This window comes from Pseudophryne corroboree, chromosome 1, assembly GCF_028390025.1.
Source record: "Pseudophryne corroboree isolate aPseCor3 chromosome 1, aPseCor3.hap2, whole genome shotgun sequence".
NCBI classification, from domain to species: domain Eukaryota; kingdom Metazoa; phylum Chordata; class Amphibia; order Anura; family Myobatrachidae; genus Pseudophryne; species Pseudophryne corroboree.
The window spans coordinates 308,661,773-308,680,821 of NC_086444.1; the positions used below are offsets into that span (position 1 = coordinate 308,661,773).

General features: G+C 46.3%; 1 protein-coding gene across 3 annotated transcripts in view; it reads right to left on the bottom strand.

The window, feature by feature from the left end:
• Positions 1-19,049, bottom strand: part of CFAP251 (cilia and flagella associated protein 251) — a 263,063-nt gene that overhangs the window by 57,409 nt on the left and 186,605 nt on the right. For all 3 annotated transcript variants that reach the window (XM_063964473.1, XM_063964472.1, XM_063964474.1), the window contains one exon: positions 16,352-16,442. In XM_063964473.1, coding sequence (XP_063820543.1) covers positions 16,352-16,442 — 91 coding nt within the window. The remainder of the gene's footprint in view (positions 1-16,351; positions 16,443-19,049) is intronic.

Genomic DNA, 19,049 nt, shown 5'->3' on the forward strand with positions numbered 1-19,049 from the left:
TACCGTTATCAATGGTAAGTTCTTACCATAACGTATATTTCTCCTGCAGGGTCCACAGGGTATCCACAGGATACACTGGGATGTCCCAAAGCAATTTAGTGGTGGGGACGCTCCTGATTGGACAGTAGAATCCTTCGCCCGAATTCAGCGTCCTGAGAGGCAAAGGTATCAATGGCATAATGTCTAATGAATGTGTTAATGGAAGACCATGTGGCTGCCTTACATATCTGCTCTGCTGAAGCACCGCGTTGTGCTGCCCATGATGGACCTACCTTACGAGTAGAGTGAGCAGAGACATTTTCTGGAACAAGGAGATCAGCTTGAGAATATGCTTCTGAAATCGACATCTGAAGCCATCTTGCCAGTGTCTGCTTATCAGCAGGCCATCCTCTCTTGTGAAAACCGTAGAGAACGAAGAGAGAATCTGTCTTTCTGATAGCACTGGTACGATCTACGTAGATACTTAAGGCACGGACTACGTCCAACGATGCATCTCCCGCAGACAGGTCCGGCCCTTGAAAAGCCGGGACTACACTTTCTTCGTTAAGGTGGAATTTAGATACCACCTTAGGAAGATACCCAGATTTAGTTCTGAGAACTGCTCTATCTGGATAAAAAATCAGAAATGGAGGACGACATAACAATGCCCATAAATCTGAAACTCTTCTAGCTGAAGCCATAGCCAGTAGAAAGAGAACTTTAGCTGTCAACCATTTAAGATCCAATCTTTTAAGTGGTTCAAATGGGGCAACTTGAAGGGCCTTTAGAACTAAAATTAAGTTCCAAGGCACTGTAGGAAGAACAAAAGGAGGTTGAATGCGCAGCATTCCCTGGAAAAAAAGTGCGCACATCCTATAGGTTGGAAATTTTCTTTTGGAACCATACAGTCAGTGCTGACACTTGCACTCTCAAGGAAGCCACCCTTAAACCTTTAGCCATTCCTGCCTGAAGGAATGCCAGGATGCTGGAAACTCTGAAAGACCTAGGATCAAATATCCGATCACTGCACCACTGAATATAGGCTTGCCATATTCGGTGATAAATGCGAGCTGAGGAAGGTTTCCTTGCTCTGAGCATTGTTTGAATTACCTGTTGTGAGAATCCTCTTGACTTCAGGATAGAGGTCTCAAGAGCCACGCCGTCAAAGACCGTCGATCCAGATGTCTGTGATAGCAAGGTCCTTGAGTCAGTAGATCTGGACGTTGAGGGAGTAGGAATGGAGCATCCACCGACATCCTCTGCAGATCTGTGTACCAATGTCTTCTGGGCCAAGCCGGAGCTATTAGTATCACGAAACCCTTTCCTTGTTTTTCCTTTCTCACCACCCTGGGTAACAGAGCGAAGGGAGGAAACACATAGACCAGATGAAAATCCCATCTTACCGACAGGGCATCCACAAAGATCGCTTTGGGTTTCCTTTGTTCTTGATCCATGTGACGATCACCTGACGAGTTTCTCCGCCTTTAGAGATGGCGGTTTCATCAGAGGTATATGAGGCAGAGAAACGCATCAGGTGATCGTCATCATGACTGTGGAACGCTACAGGAAGTCGGAAGTCCCGTACCCAGAAGTCTCGGCACGCGGCTGAATCAAGCGTCCCCTGCAGCTCCGGACTTGCTGTCCACTGCCTTCTTCCTGGCCGCACGCAGCACCTAGAAGTACCCGGCATAGCCGACCTCCGGAATTGCTTCACAGCACTGCCTCCTCCATGGGCGCACACGGCGTCCAGAAGGACACGGCACTGCCGTTGAGGCACAGGAACTGGTACTCGAGGAAGCCGTTGTCCAGCGGTATATATCGTTGTGGAAAGAGAGTGAGAACCATCCCGCCCCCCACATGGTTCATACACTGGATGTGGCAATCTCTGCTGGCAGGACTCACATCACAAACCACACAGCTGGACCATCCATATCAGCAGCTCCAAACTGGTGAAGTATTAAAGTTTTGCTATTGCAATTACTAAAATCAAATAAGCACCGGTTGCTTCAGTTATTTGTGGCCACTAACAGCTGGCTTATGCATGCATGCTAATTAACACATAACCAGCATTGTGTACCAATTACCAGCAAGTCCTGAGTTTACAGGACACGTGTCATATAATAATAACATTATATATATATTTTTTTTTCTTTTATAAATTATGTTTCCATGTTGTGGTGTTGAATTTTGAAAGTGCTAGCACACTTATATTGAAATTTATACGAATAAAATTGTATATTTACAAAATCAGCAGCTGTTTGTAAATTTATCTTGATTGAGCGCCCACACTGTTTTTTAATAGTTTGTTTACATTTAAATATTGGTGGACATCTAGATCCTCCTTGTGTGGGCTGCCTTAAGATTTAACATAAATTAACGAGTTTTAATTAGCGCCCACTTTTCTGTTCTAATCTGTGGGCTGCCTTAAGATTTAACATAAATTAACGAGTTTTAATTAGCGCCCACTTTTCTGTTCTAATCTGTGGTAGACTGCTGCCAGATCTGTACAAAATGAAGAAGTCGGCCTCCCATCCTGGGGTCCCCCAGATGGAGGCCCGCACCATCAGGCTGATGGCTTATCTTCTGTTTTAGAAGCTGGTCTTCTGGTAGCTCAATGCTTTTTAGTCTTACCAGACCTGTTGTATTGTGACTGTTTGCTATCACCTTTTCCTTTTGCTTTTCCTTGAGACCAAAAGGGCCAAAAAGCTGGAATTTTAGGCTTGAATTTGTATGTGGAAGGAAACTTTACTTTCTTGGAGTCTGCTTCTGACTCCAAAATACTGGTTAACTCTTTATCAAAAAGAAAATCTCTAGTAAAAGGTAAAGACTCCATTACCTTCTTGGATTCTGAATCATCTTTCCATGTACGTAGCCAAACTGCTCTGCGAGCAACTACTGCTGAGGCTGATGATTGAGAGGAAATTGTACCCATATCCAAGGTTGCTTCTTCCAAAAAAAATGCAGCCTGTTTGATATGTGCAACATGGGATATTTGCTCTCTAGATGCCATTGAAATGTCCCCTTCCGATGCATCCCCCCAGGCAGCCACGGCTTTAGCCATCCAGGCTGAAGCCATAGCTGGTCTTATGATTGCCCCAGACAGGGAAAAAATGTTTTTTAGAAAACTATCCACTCTCCTATCCATGACATAATTTAATGATGTTGAAGGCAGAGGTAATGTAGATTTTCACACTAATCGAATAACATGCGTATCTTTTTTGGGAGCCACTTTCCTCTTTAAACAGTCCCCAGCCTGAAGAGGATAACTGGAATTCCATTTCCTAGGAATTCTAAATTTCTTACCGGGTGTAGCCCAAGCCTCTTCCATAATTTCTATCAGCTGCTCTGACCCAAGAAACTCAGTCTTAACTGTTTTGGGACATCTAAATACAGGTGCCTTGGATTTTAACACAGGCTCTGCTGATTCTTCTAAAGATAGAATGTCCTTCATTGCATTAATAAACTCATATATGTCCACTGAGCTGAGACCTTCTTCCTCATCTTCGTATGCAGAACTAGACTATAAAGAGTCTTCCTCCTCCGACGAATCCTCATCTGCAACATGTGTAAACTGTGAAGATGTTGTTTCAGGTCTATGTGATTTACTTACCACTGGCTTTTCAGCCTGCTTCCGTGCGCCCATGGAGGAGGCAATGCTACTGCTTCCCCTGCTGGAAATGATAAACTGCAGGTGGAATGCTACATATAAGGGTTAATAGTGAAACCTATCCCTGGTACAGAAGTTGGAATTATCTGCTCAGCTATACTGAATAATGTCTGTGCAAACACAGCCCATGGGGGATCAACCTGCACCTGTGTCTGCCTTGAATGTTTCAAGAGACCTTGGTGAAAGTTAAAATAGTTTGCACACAAACCATCCTGAACCAGATCCTGAGAGGTTAACCCAGCTTTGCATGACAAACATGATATGAGTGTTGGCACTGCTGTGAGTGTACTTTCCTCACCTTTGCCGCTCTTAGACATGATAAATAATCAACACTTGCACAGTGTACTACACAATTTGTGACTGTAATCACTTTAAGATGTGTTAAAGTGACATACAATCTGACCCTACCCTGCTTAGCACCAGCATTGAGGATCGGAATAGACAGAAAAAACTGACAAAACTATAGTAAAGTCAGCAATCACACTAGCAATCAGTCACAGGTTATACATTAGTATAAAAAGCAATATGAGCACATAATCAACTACAGATACTTTTCAAGTATGTAGGAGAAACATATTACTGCATTACCTTATATAAGTTTTAACCATATTCAGATGCATAGCGAAAGAAAATAGTATTTTAATTACCTACTGGTAAATCATTTTCTCGTAGTCCATAGGGGATACTGGGAATCCATTTAGTACAATGGGGTATAGACGGGTCCACTAGGAGCCATGGGCACTATAGAAGTTTGATTGTGTGTGCTGGCTCCTCCCTCTATGCCCCTCCTACCAGACTCAGTCTAGGAAACTGTGCCCGAGGAGACGGACATACTTTGAAAGGCTATAGAAAAGGAAAGTGGTGAGAATTCGAACCAGCACAACCAGAACAAGAGGAAAGCCATGCTAACCAAACTTGCAAACAGGGACAGCAACAGCTGAACCAAACAACATTACGTAACCAAGTTACAGTGCAGGAAGAATGAAACACCAGGCGGGCGCCCAGTATCCCCTACAGACTACGAGAAAAGGACTTACTGGTAGGTGATTAAAATCCTATTTTCTGTTACGTCCTAGGGTGTCGAAGTCGAAAATATTACACCTACACTCACCACGTGCAAACACCACACAGAGTGGCCTCTGTGCGGGCGCGTTCTTGCCGTGCGTACGCATACAGGCACGCTATGTACAATGGTTCACGAGCCTTGCGTATTGGCGCATGGTATGAGTATATACGGTAGCATACGCATTCGCACAGAAAAGCTACAAAGACATATTCAATATTCAATTCATATAGTGCATAATTTACACATAATAGTCTCCACACACATGGCCAGCAAGTTACATTTGCTCACAGGGCAGAACAATAGAGATATTCAGCTTTACAGGATGTGAGGGGACAGAACAAGGTTAGGACTTAGTGTTTGGTATCTAGATGTGCAGTATTATGAGATCTATGTTTCGGTTAAAGATGTGCAGTTAATCACATGTTTCTGTGCATAGATATGCGCAGAATTGTAATATTTGCCAATACTGTAAATACTGTACATTTGATATTCGGCGGGAACCCAGTGGCAGAGACCCGCAAGCACACCTGGAACAAGCATCGCCCACTCATTCAAACCAACCTATGACCCCTCATGTACTGTAAATGACCTGCCCCTTGACCTATGGAAGAAGAGCTTATATTTCCTTTTGTATTGTACTTTGGACCTATTGTATAAAATAAAGGCCTCCTGGCCGCCGGGCTCAGTCTATTCTCTGAAGGTCATCTTGCTAAGACTGACTGAGGACTGGATCCGGGAGCGCTGGTGAACAAACGTATGTACTATTGGTTGTAGCTCTTTCCCTGTATTACTGTTGTATCTTTACTTGTATTTCTTTTGAGTAAATATTGTTGATGCGTTGGACCACAACATAACATATAACTACTGGTATCGCATTCCATTCTTGTTTGGGGAACAAGGTGTATTCAGCCACACGTGTCGCTGTATTGTGCGCATTGCGTGTCGGCGTGTATACACAATGTACATACACATCGTAGGGGTTATTGTTTGTATTTAGCGGCCGCAGCTGCCCGAACCCTAGTGTAATAAGGTACTGCATTTCCCTGTAAGTTAATCGAACTTAACAAGGGAATACTGGGAATCCATTTAGTACCATGGGGAAGTACCAAAGCTCCCAAAACGGGTGGGAGAATGCTGAGGTTCCCGCAGACCTGATTGACCAAACTGAAGGTCCTCAGAGGCCAAAGTATCGAACTTGTAAAACTTAGCAAACGTGTTCGAACAGCAGAGCTGTAAAGCCAAGACACCCCGGGCAGCCGCCCAAGAGGAACCCACCGACCTAGTAGAGTGGGCTTGAACAGATCTTGGAATCGGCAAACCTGCCATGGAATAAGCATGCTGGATAGCGAGTCTGATCCAGCGTGCAATGGACTGCTTCGAAGCAGGACACACAATTTTATTGGGATCATATAGAACGAACAGCGGGTCCGATTTCCTATGACGAGCTGTTCTCTTCACATAGACCTTCAAAGCCCTTATGACATCCAAAGACTGAAGTAGCAGAGGCATCCGTAACAGCCGGAACCACAATAGGTTGGTTGATGTGAAACGCGGACACCACTTGAGGAAGAAATTGAGTCCTGTGTTAAGCTCTGTCCTCATGGAAAATTAAGTAGGGGCTCTTGTGAGACAACACCCCTAGTTACGACACATGTCTTGTTGAAGCCAAGGCCAACAGTGTGACGGTCTTCCACGTAAGGAACTTTACGTATTTCTCCGGTAATGGTTCAAACCAGTCTGACTGAAGGAACTGCAACACCAAATTGAGATCCCAAGGTGCCGTAGGAGGCACAAAAGGAGGTTGTAAGTGCAGAACACCTTTCAAATACGTCGGGACCTTAGGAAGAGAAACCAATTGTTTCTGAAAGAAAACAGACAAGGCCGAAATCTGAACTTTAATGGAGCCTAGGCGTAGGCCCACATCCAGTCCCGACTGCAGAAAAAGCAGGAAATGTCCCAGATGGAATTCCACCTCAGAATATTGTCTGCTCTTACACCAAAAGACATATTTCTACCAGATACGATGATAATGTTTAGATGTTATCCCCATTCTGGTTTGGATCATAGTTGGAATGACCTTGTCTGGAATCCCTCTCCTGGCTAGAATCAACCGTTCAAATTCCATGCCGTAAAATGTAACCATGGTAAGTCTTGACAGATGAACGGGCCCTGCTGCAGAAGATCCTCTCGAAGAGGCAGAGGCCACGGATCTTCGATCAGCATCTCCAGAAGATCCGCATACCAGGCCCTTCATGGCCAGTCCGGAGCAATGAGGATTGCTTGAACCCTTTTTATTCTTTTTAGAATTCTTGGGATCAGAGGAATGGGAGGAAACAAGTACACCAGCTGGTAAACTCAGTACGGCAGCACGGATGGTGTAATGGTTAGCATTACTGCCTCACAGCACTGAGGTCATGGGTTCGATTCCCACCATGGCCCTAACTGTGTGGAGTTTGTATATTCTCCCCGTACTTGCATGGGTTTCCTACGGGTACTCCGGCTTCCTTCCACAATCCAAAAATATACTGGTAGGTTAATTGTCTCCCAACAAAAATTAACCCTAGTGTGAATGTGTCTGTGTGTACATGTGATAGGGAATATAGAGTGTAAGCTCCACTGGGGCAGGGACTGATGTGAATGGGCAAATATTCTCTCTGCACAGTGCTGCGGAATATGTGTGTGCTATATAAATAACTGGTAATAAATAAATGAAGAAGGAGTTGTCAGGGCGTCTACAGCTACTGCCTGTGGGTCCCTCGACTTGGAACAATACCGCTTGAGCTTCTTGTTGAGTCGAGAGGCCATCATCTCGATTTGTGTATACCCCCACCGATGTGTTAACCACCGGAACACCTCCGGGTGGAGGCCCCATTCCCCTGGGTGCAGATCATGTCTGCTGAGGAAGTCTGCTTCCCAGTAGTCTACTCCTGGAATGAAGATCGCCAACAATGCCACAGCATGTTTTTTCCACCCAGAGGAGAATTCTTGACACCTCTGACATTGCGGCTCTGCTTTTCGTTCCGCGCTGTCGGTTTATGACCCTCATTCCGAGTTGTTCGCTCGCTAGCTGCCGCTAAGCCGCCGCCCTCTGGGAGTGTATCCTAGCTTAGCAGAAGTGCGACCGAAAGGATCGCAGAACGGCGTCTAAATTTTATCTAGCAGTTCCTGAGTAGCTGCAGACCTACTCCTACCCTGCGATCACTTCAGACTCTTTAGTTCCTGTTTTAACGTCACAAACACGGCCTGCGTACGGCCAGCCACTCCCCCGTTTCCCCAGGCATGCCTGCGTTTGTATCTGACACGCCTGCGTTTTTTAGCACACTCCCGGAAAACAGTCAGTTACCTCCCAGAAACGCCCCATTCCTGTCAATCACTCAGCGGCCAACAGTGCGACTGAAAAGCGTCGCTAGACCTTGTGTGAAACTGCATCGGATTTTGTGAAAGTACGCATGCGCACTGCGCCCCATACGCATGCGCAGAAATGCCGCTTTTTACCTAATCACCGCACTGCGAACGAAAGCTGCTAGCGATCAACTCGATATGAGGGCCCATGTACGTTACCGCCGTCACGTTGTCCGACTGGACCTGAATGGCCTGATTCTGAAGAAGAGATGAAGCCTGCAGAAGGGCATTGTAGCCCTGAGTTCCAGGATGTTTATTGGAAGGACGACTTCCTGACTTGACCATCTTTCCTGAAACTGCACCCCCTGGGTGACTGCTCTCCAACCTCTGAGGCTTACGTCTGTGGTTAGCAGAATCCAATTCTGAATCCCAAACCTCCGACCCTCGACGAGGAGAGAAGTCTGTAGCCACCACAGGAGGGAGATCCTGGCTTTTGGTGACAGACGAATCCTTTGGTGCATGTGAAGATGCGATCCGGACCATTTGTCCAACAGATCCAGCTGGAAGGGCCTCACATGAATCCTTCCGTACTGAATTACTTTGCAAAAAGCCACCATTTTCCCCAGAAGGCGTATGCAGAGATGCACTGAGGGTTCGGGTCGGCTTCAAGATGGCTTGAACCATCGACTGGATTACCATTGCCTTTTCCAAGGGAATACTTTCTGAGACTGTGTTCGGTATCATTGCCAGGAACTAAAGCCTCTGTGTTGGTTCTAGGTGAGATTTGGCAGGTTCAGAATCCACCCATGATCCAGGAGTAATCTGGAGTAGTCTGGTTGAGAGTGCAATGTTCTCCAACAACTGCTCCCTGGACGCAGCCTTTATCAGAAGATCGTCCAGGTAATGAATCACGTTCACTCCTTGTTTGCGGAGTAGTAGCATCATCTCTGCCATCACTTTGGTGAACACCCGCGGTGCCGTGGAGAGACCAAATGGCAGGGACAGTTGTTCCCTGGACGGTGCCTTTATCAGAAGATCGTCCAAGTACAGAACTATGTTCACTCCCCGTCTGCGGAGCAACATCATAATTTCCGCCATCACTTTTGTGTACACCCTCGGTGCCATGGAGAGACCAAATGTCAGGGCCTGAAACTGGCAGTGGCAGTCCTGCAGTGCAAACCATAGATAAGCCTGATGAGGCGGCCAGATTGGAACGTGAAGGTATGCATCCTTGACATCCAGAGACGCTAGGAATTCCCCCTCCTCCAGACCCGAGATTACCACTCTCAACGACTCCATCTTGAATATGAACACCTGTAAGTACGGGTTCAATGACTTGAGGTTCAGAATTGGTCTTACCGAACTATCCGGTTTCGGTACTACAAACCAGCTGGAATAGTAACCCTTGTTGTGTCGATGAGGTGGAACTGGAATAATGACCTGGGTCTGTAACAGTTTTTGAATGGCGTCGTGTAAGTTTACTCTCGCCTCTTGTAAAACTGATAAGCCTGATTTGAAGAATCTGTGAGGTGGGAGCTCCTGGAACTCCAGTCTGTAGCCTTGGGATATAAGGTCTATGACCCAGGGATCCTGGCACAATCCTGTCCAGATGTGACAATTTTAGCTGGGCTCCCACTCTCATGTCTTCCAGGCATCACGGTCCACCATCATGCGGAAGGTTTTGAGGAAGCAGAGCCTGAGGCCTGGTTCCTGTGAACCAGCAGACGCTGGTTTGCGTGGTTTACCTCTAGCATCTCTGCACCTCTGGCGGCGGTAGAAGAACCTCTGGCCTTGCCCCTAAACTTGGCATTCCGGAAGGACTGTAGATTAGGTCCTGAGTAGGCCTTCCTAGCTGGCTGAGCTGCAAAAGGTAGGTATGTGGACTTACCCGCAGTAGCTCGGGAGATCCATTTGTCGAGTTCATCTCCAAATAAGGCCTCTCCTGTGAAAGGTAGGCCTTCCACTCCTTTCCTGGAGTCCGCGTCAGCAGTCCACTGACGTAGCTATAATCCTCTGCGTGCCGACACTGCCATAGCTATAGTGCTTGCATTAAGCAAACCTATTTCTTTTATGGATTCCACGATAAGTTTGCAGAGTCTTGTGTATATATATTGCAGGAGCAAAATAATTTCCTCTTGATGTAAGGTGTCTAACCCCTCAATTAAATTACCTGACCACTTAGCAATGGCTCTTGTAATTCACCCACATGCTATAGTGGATCTCTGGGCCACTCCGGCAGCAGTAAACAAAAATATGAGTGTAGTCTAAAACTTGCGATCAGCCGCATCTTTTAGGGAGGCTGCACCAGGCACAGGTAGTACAATTTTATGTGAGAGCCTGGAGACTGACGCATTCCACTATCAGTGGATTTTCACATTTGTTCCTATCCTCAGGAGGAAAAAGAAAAGATGATAACAACCACCTGGGAATTGGAAATTTCTTATCTGTATTAACCCATGGTTCTTCAAACAGGGTATTTAGTTCCTTTGACACAGGAAAAGTGGCTGAGGATTTTTTCTTAATATTAAAGTAAGATTCCTCACTCTCCTCTGTCACCTTATCAGGGATATTTATAACTTCTCTGATAGCATCTATGAGAGCCTCTACACCCCGTGACAGAGTACCCTCCCCTACCTCTGTGTCCACCTCACCTTCCTCCATTTCTGACCCTACATCATCAGAGTCAGAATGCAGTATATGGGCCAAAGTACGTTTTTGCCGACAAATGGTAGTGGACTGAGATGCTGGTCTGGGTACTGAGTCCTTTTTCATAAACTCATTCAGAGACTGCCTTAAGTATTGCGTCTCTTTCTCATTACGAGATAATTTTGTAGAAATTATGGAAATCATTCCCCTAATGGAGTCCAGGCATGCTGGTTCTGCCCCACTAGCCTGGGAAGGGATACTGCACTGAGTACACACTAATGAACCCCCTGGAGAAGAGGAACACTGTGCCTTACATGAAACACACTCTTTGCCTGACATAGGGGGTCATTCCGAGTTGATTGCTAGCTGCCATTATTCGCTGCGTAGCGATCAGTGAAAAAAACGGCTAATCTGCGCATGCACCACAATGCACATGCGCGTCGTACGGGCACAAAGTCCATTGTGGTTTTGCACTGGTTCTAGCGACGTTTCCAATCGCACAGCCGAACGCAAGAAGATTGACAGAAAGAGGGCGTTTATGGGAGTCAACTGACCGTTTTCTGGGAGTGTTTGGAAAAATGCAGGCTTGGCTGGGCATTTGCTGGGCGGGTATCTGACGTCATTACCGTGTCACTCATCGCAGCAATCATCGCACAGGATAAGTAACTACAGGGCTGGTCTTGTTTTGCACAAAATGTGTTTGCAGGCGCTCTGCTGCACAGGCGTTCGCACTCCTGCAAAGCGAAAATACACTCCCCCGTGGGCGGCGACTATGCGTTTGCATGGCTGCTTAAAACTGCTAGCGAGCGAACAACTCGGAATTACCCCATACTGCAGTAGTAAAAGGGCACACACAGGAAAAGGTTAAATGCACAATTAACCCACAAAGAGCCCTTCCAGGGAGACACAGAGAGAGTCTGGAACCATACTGGCTTATGTGTCTGTGTACATAAAATGGAGACATTCCCCTTTTATGGCTGTAGTGCCAGTCTGGGTACTGTGTACACTACAGTGTACTTAGTCAGGAGGCTCAGTCCACCCCGTGTAGAAGCCGTGCGTCTCTGTACCCTCATGCCACCATATTGGCCGGCGACCCGCTAACCGGGACGCCGGCTTAGTACTCACTACTCTTCATTCTTCTGGCTCTGTTAGGGGTGGCGGCGTGCTGCGGGAATGTACGCTCGCTGTGGTGGGGCTTGCGAATAGTTCCCTCAGGAGCTAGCGTCCTGTCAGCAGGGAACGGGACCATTAATCCTTAGTGGGGTTGGGCCATTCCCTCCCCTAAGTCCCACGAAGCAGTCATGCTAGTGCCATCCAGTCCTGCATGAAAATAACAAACTTAAAAAATAAATTCAGGAGCTTACAGAGACGTGACCGGCTCCTCCGGGCATATTTTCTAAACAGTCTGGTAGGAGGGGCATAGAGGGAGGAGCCAGTACACACAATCAAACTTCTATAGTGCCCATGGCTCCTAGTGGACCCGTCTATACCCCATGGTACTAAATGGATTCCCAGTATCCCCTAGGACATAAGTGAAAACAACAGTAATAATTATCAAACTCATATGCATTAGGCACTTATCCAACTATTCGTACTCAAAGGTAGATAGAGACTTAGGGGGTCATTCCGAGCTGTTCGGTCGCTAGCAGATTTTAGCAGCATTGCACACGCTAGGCAGCCGCCCTCTGGGAGTGTATCTTAGCTTAGCAGAATTGCAAACGAAAGATTAGCAGAATTGCGAATAGAAAATTCTTACCAGTTTCTGAGTAGCTTGAGACTTACTCCTACACTGCAATCAGCTCAGGCCGTTTCGTTCTTGGTTTGACGTCACAAACACGCCCTGCGTTCGGCCAGCCACTCCCCCGTTTCTCCAGACACTCCCGCGTTTTATCCTGGCACGCCTGCGTTTTTCCGCACATTCCCAGCAAACGGTCAGTTTCCGCCCAGACACACCCACTTCCTGTCAATCACACTCCGATCACTTCAACGATGAAAATTCTTTGTTCGGAATGAGTAAATCTACTAAGTTTTGTGCTAAAATACTTGCCGCATGCGCACTGCGTACCATGCGCATGCCCATTTTTGCCTTAAACGCTCCATTGCGAAAATCGGCAACGAGCGAACAACTCGGAATGACCCCCTTAGTGCTGTATGACCCATACTCAGTAGAGTGGGATACAGGGAGACTCACCCCGCTTCCAGGACTGATTAATACGTTTGCGAACGCTGAGTGGATCAAGACGCTATTAGTGTACCCCATCGCTCTGTGAACCTATAGTGAACACAGACGCACCAGTCAAACAGCCGCCTATGCTGCGACTGGGTCCCCTTAGTACACAGCGTCTCAGACGGAAGCGGGAAAACAGTTAATGGCGGGAGAGTCGGAGGAAACTGGTCATGAACCGGGGGGAGGGGCGACCAGGGGAGCGTCTGACTACCCACTGCTGACATCAACCATAGGGATCGCGGCCTCATACTACCCCTGGAGCCTATGATCCCTAAGGCCTAGCGCTGGTGCACTCTAGGTGGCAGCCGCATCAGCGACTGTTTGGTAGTCTTCTCCCAAAACAGTGCGACTGTGTCCGTGTTCCCCCTCTAAGCGGAACCGATGCCTTACTTTTTCCCCGTGCTCCGGCCACGCCTGGTAGTGTCTGCTGGACTCGCTAGTTCATCCGACACAGACGCCCACCGAAACAGCACTGTACTCGTGGGTAAGCGTTGTCGCAACCCGGCGGGGAGTTGTTGGAGCGACTCTAAGGTACGTATAAGACGCTGTTTAGAAAGAGCACTCAGAAAAAATAGTAAGACTATAAAAATAAAATGAAAAAGCTTATGGCTGCTAAAAACCAGCAGCCGTCTGACCATGGTCCGGGCTCCTGCCACACCAAACAAAAAACTGACTTGCCTGAGCCAGGAGGCGTGGATATATGGACGGGCCTGTTGCATGCTGGGAGGCCGAAAAGCTTTGACTGTTTGGTGCAAATCCGCTGTCGCTCCATCATATCCGAATGTATCCTGTGGATACCCTGTGGACACTGCAGGAGAAATATCTGCTGCTTTGAAGGTCCCAATGAGCACAATGGCCTCCTTTATCCGTAAATGGAAGAAGTTTGGAACCACAAGGACTCTTCCTAGAGCTGGCCAACCGTCTAAACTGAGTAATCGGGAGAGAAGGGCCCTAGTCAGGAAGGTGACCAAGAACCCAATGGTCACTCTGTCAGAGCTACAGCATTCCTCTGTGGAGAGAGGAGAACCTTCCAGAAGGACAACCATCTCTGCAGCAATCCACCAATCAGGCCTGTATGGTAGAGTGGCCAGACGGAAGCCACTCCTTAGTGAAAAGCACATGGCAGCCCGCCTGGACTTTGCCAAAATGCACCTGAAGGACTCTCAGACCATGAGAAACAAAATTCTCTGATGAGACAAAGATTGAACTCTTTGGCGTGAATGCCAGGCATCATGTTTGGAGGAAAGCATTCACCGCTCATCACCAGGCCAATACCATCCTACAGTGAAGCATGGTGGTGGCAGCATCATGCTGTGGGGATGTTTTTCAGCGGCAGGAACTGGGAGACTAGTCAGGATAGATGGAAAGATGAATGCAGCAATGTACAGAGACATCCTGGATGAAAACCTGCTCCAGAGCACTCTTGACCTCAGACTGGGGCGATGGTTCATCTTTCAGCAGGACAACGACCCTAATCACACAGCCAAGATATCAAAGGAGTGGCTTCAGGACAACTCTGTGAATGTCCTTGAGTGGCCCAGCCAGAGCCCAGACTTGAATCCGATTGAACATCTCTGGAGAGATTTGAAAATGGCTGTGCAACGACGCTTCCCACCCAACCCGATGGAGCTTGAGAGGTGCTGCAAAGAGGAATGGGCGAAACTGGCCAAAGATACTGTAGATGTGCCAAGCTTGTGGCACCATATTCAAAAGACTTGAGGCTGTAATTGCTGCCAAAGGTACATCAACAAAGTATTGAGCAAAGGCTGTGAATACTTATGTACATGTGATTTCTTAGTTTTTTATTTTTAATATATTTGCAAAAATCTAAGAAAAACTTTTTTCACGTTGTCATTATGGGGTATTGTGTGTAGAATTTTTTGGGAAAAAATTAATTTATTCCATTTTGGAATGAGGCTGTAACATAACAAAATGTGGAAAAAGTGAAGCACTGTGAATACTTTCCAGTTGCACTGTACCATACTATCCCTTTAAACCTGGACACTCATGAATTACACAGGATCTATGGCTGGCTGACTTCAAACCTGAATTTCACCTGGTTTTAAACAGTAACAGAACCTGTGTAATCCATGAGCGTCCCGGTTTAAAGGGATAGTATGGAAAGTCTAACTATCAAAGGGCCCATGTCACTTTGTTTTATGAACATTCAATTAAATATATTTGTCAACTATTCTGCAAACATTATGGGCTTGATTCTGTGTTACATGCCAATACACACAGGAAGATCCGCATTTACTTCCGAGCAAATAATGCAGGCATACAGCTGCATCTGCAGCCAACTTGTGCGCAACTCTGAATCTGCTCCTTGGTCTCTGAACACATATTTATTAACAGGATTGGGACCTAGTGAAAGATATAATGTACCACAGGTTCCGAGAGACTAATTTCTCGTATGGACATAGGGCCTGACTCAGAGACATAAAAATATGCTAATGCCGCAGGAGTCTTGTGTAAATAGACACCTCCTGATGGCTTCTGTGATCTGCTGCTACATCCTGATACAGATCACACTGCGAAGCACTGGCCATGCTTAACCCTCCGGTCACTTGTAAGAACATCAGCCATCTAAGTGAGCATGAGGCTATTACAGCTCCGTAGCCAAGGCCAGGAAATCTGCATCAGAAGATGCAGACCCTGGCCAAGGCACTCCCATAAAATGGGGCGACGCCCCCATATGGCCACCCTGCCCCCAAATGGTCGCAGCTGTCAATCAGACTGCGGCTTTGGGGAACTGTGAGACATCTTGCAGTAGAAGATCAGCGCATGTGCAGTACCAATCTTGTGCATGTGCTGGTCTTCTAACACCAGAGTAGTATGAAAACCATCGGGATTGTGCACGGCACTACTATGAATCAGGCCCATAGTGCATCAGAGTGACAGACTGCATGCTTGGTTTACAAAACATAACTTGAATAAACTGCATCACAGATATGGGAGTGTTCTTGTTCCAAACATCAAAGCTACTGCACTGCATCACATATTTATTGTATAATCTTTATATTGTTTTATTACACAATGAAATGAAACAGTGATTATGAAACAATAGTATCATGCAGGTATCAATAACAGCTAACTGTATTATACCAGTGATGCACAAGACCATATTGCTATCCAATGCATACATGCATACGTAAAGTAAGAAGCCCTCTCATAGGCTTAGGCCATAATTTCCCAATTATCATTATGTTGCCGAGTTTCATCTACTAATTGAATGTCAGCTCATGCAGATATAACAATTAATTTTTACAAATTATGAAGAAAGTATGCAGTGAAGGGATTCTTACTTCCCAAGCACAACATAATTGATAATGGTAAAATGGTTAGCACATTACCTCCTCATATAGAGCTCAGGAGAACTCCAGCAATGCCCACTAAGAACTGTCAGCTCTGGCTATGTACTAACCTTAAATAATGCTCCATCTCTTCCTCCTGGCAACATTCCATAGAACGGCATCAAGTCCTCTCCTCCAAGTGATGCAGCAGCCTCCAAAGCCCTGCAACACAAACATCTTCCATGCCAGCTTTCCATGTAGCCATACAGTTATTAATCTATGAGTAGTAACCCAAAATATAGGTTGCCTAGCCACTGAAAGTGAAGCTCATTTATGAGAGTGACAAAAATAAGTGCCCGCAGTGCAAATGACATAATGCCACATCTTGCTTTCTTTTAACTTTATTTATTGAGTGATCCATCAGCAGTATGGTCTACATTTCATTCTCAGAAAAGCTTGGTGGATCAGGGTGGCCATTGCTGAATGAGGACTAGACAGATTTTAACCTGCATTTGAAAAGGAGATATTGTTTTTTTTGGATATGTTTAGTTTATGTGGGAGGTAGTCAACTGACAGCCGGTTGGGATCCCGACTGTCAAGATACCTACACCATCCCATTTATGTAACTGACACTGAAGAGGTGGAGAAGGTACCTATCAGACAGGTCCAGAGCATTTCTCCTCACACAGCCTGGGAGGTTACAGAAACAGAGCTTGGTCTATCCTTTCAATTCAACTTCAGGGTACTCCTTACATGGGAACGCACATTATTTTCGGGACACAATTCAATCAATGTAATAACACATTTCTCCAGATATACAATAGTGAAGCTTATGAGAAAGACCCAATGTCAATCACTCTCATAATTAATTTACAATATAAATTAGATGGTTATCAGCTGTTTTGACAGCTACATGAGTAGTAACATTGAATAATGATCATCTGACCCTCCAGTCAAGCAGCATGATAGGGTGCCTTTACATTTAAATCAGTTTTAGACAAGGCCTGCAGTAAATGTTCCATTATAATGACACCTCTGAATCAAAGGAAAATAAGATTTTACTCACCGGTAAATCTATTTCTCGTAGTCCGTAGTGGATGCTGGGAACTCCGTAAGGACCATGGGGAATAGACGGGCTCCGCAGGAGACTGGGCACTCTAAAAGAAAGATTAGGTACTATCTGGTGTGCACTGGCTCCTCCCACTATGACCCTCCTCCAGACCTCAGTTAGGATACTGTGCCCGGAAGAGCTGACACAATAAGGAAGGATTTTGAATCCCGGGTAAGACTCATACCAGCCACACCAATCACACCGTATAACTCGTGATACTATACCCAGTTAACAGTATGAAATATAACTGAGCCTCTCAACAGATGGCTCAACAATAACCCTTAGTTAGGCAATAACTACATACAAGTATTGCAGACAATCCGCACTTGGGATGGGCGCCCAGCATCCACTACGGACTACGAGAAATAGATTTACCGGTGAGTAAAATCTTATTTTCTCTGACGTCCTAGTGGATGCTGGGAACTCCGTAAGGACCATGGGGATTATACCAAAGCTCCCAAACGGGCGGGAGAGTGCGGATGACTCTGCAGCACCGAATGAGAGAACTCAAGGTCCTCCTCAGCCAGGGTATCAAATTTGTAGAATTTAGCAAACGTGTTTGCCCCTGACCAAGTTGCAGCTCGGCAAAGTTGTAAAGCCGAGACCCCTCGGGCAGCAGCCCAAGATGAGCCCACTTTCCTTGTGGAATGGGCTTTTACTGATTTAGGATGCGGCAATCCAGCCGCAGAATGCTCCATCTGAATTGTGCTACAAATTCAGCGAGCAATAGTCTGCTTAGAAGCAGGAGCACCTATTTTGTTGGGTGCCTACAGGATAAAAAGCGAGTCAGTTTTCCTGACTCCAGCCGTCCTGGAAATATAAATTTTTAAGGCCCTGACTACGTCCAGTAACTTGGAATCTTCCAAGTCCCTAGTAGCCGCAGGCACTACAATAGGTTGGTTCAAGTGAAAAGCTGATACCACCTTAGGGAGAAACTGGGGACGAGTCCTCAATTCTGCCCTATACATATGGAAAATCAGATAAGGGCTTTTACATGACAAAGCCGCCAATTCTGACACACGCCTGGCCGAAGCCAAGGCCAATAACATGACCACTTTCCACGTGAGATATGTCAAATCCACAGTTTTAAGTGGCTCAAACCAATGTGATTTTAAGAAACTCAACACCACATTGAGATCCCAAGGTGCCACAGGAGGCACAAAAGGGGGCTGAATATGTAGCACTCCCTTACAAATGTCTGAACTCCAGGCAGTGAAGCCAGTTCTTTCTGGAAGAAAATCGACAAAGCCGAAATCTGGACCTTAATGGAACCCAAGTTTAGGCCCATAGTCACTCCTGACTGTAGTAAGTGCAGAAAACGACCCAGCTGAAATTCCTCTGTTGGGGCCTTCCTGGCCTTACACCACGCAACATATTTTCGCCAAATTCGGTGATAATGGTTTGCGGTTACTTCTTTCCTGGCTTTTATCAGCGTAGGAATGACTTCCTCCGGAATGCCCTTTTCCTTTAGGATCCGGAATTCAACCGCCATGCCGTCAAACGCAGCCGCGGTAAGCCTTGGAACAGACAGGGCCCCTGCTGTAGCAGATCCTGTCTGAGCGGTAGAGGCCATGGGTCCTCTGATATCATTTCTTGAAGTTCTGGGTACCAAGCTCTTCTTGGCCCATCCGGAACCACGAGTATCGTTCTTACTCCTCGTTTTCTTATTATTCTCAGTACCTTTGGTATGAGAGGCAGAGGAGGGAATACATAAACCG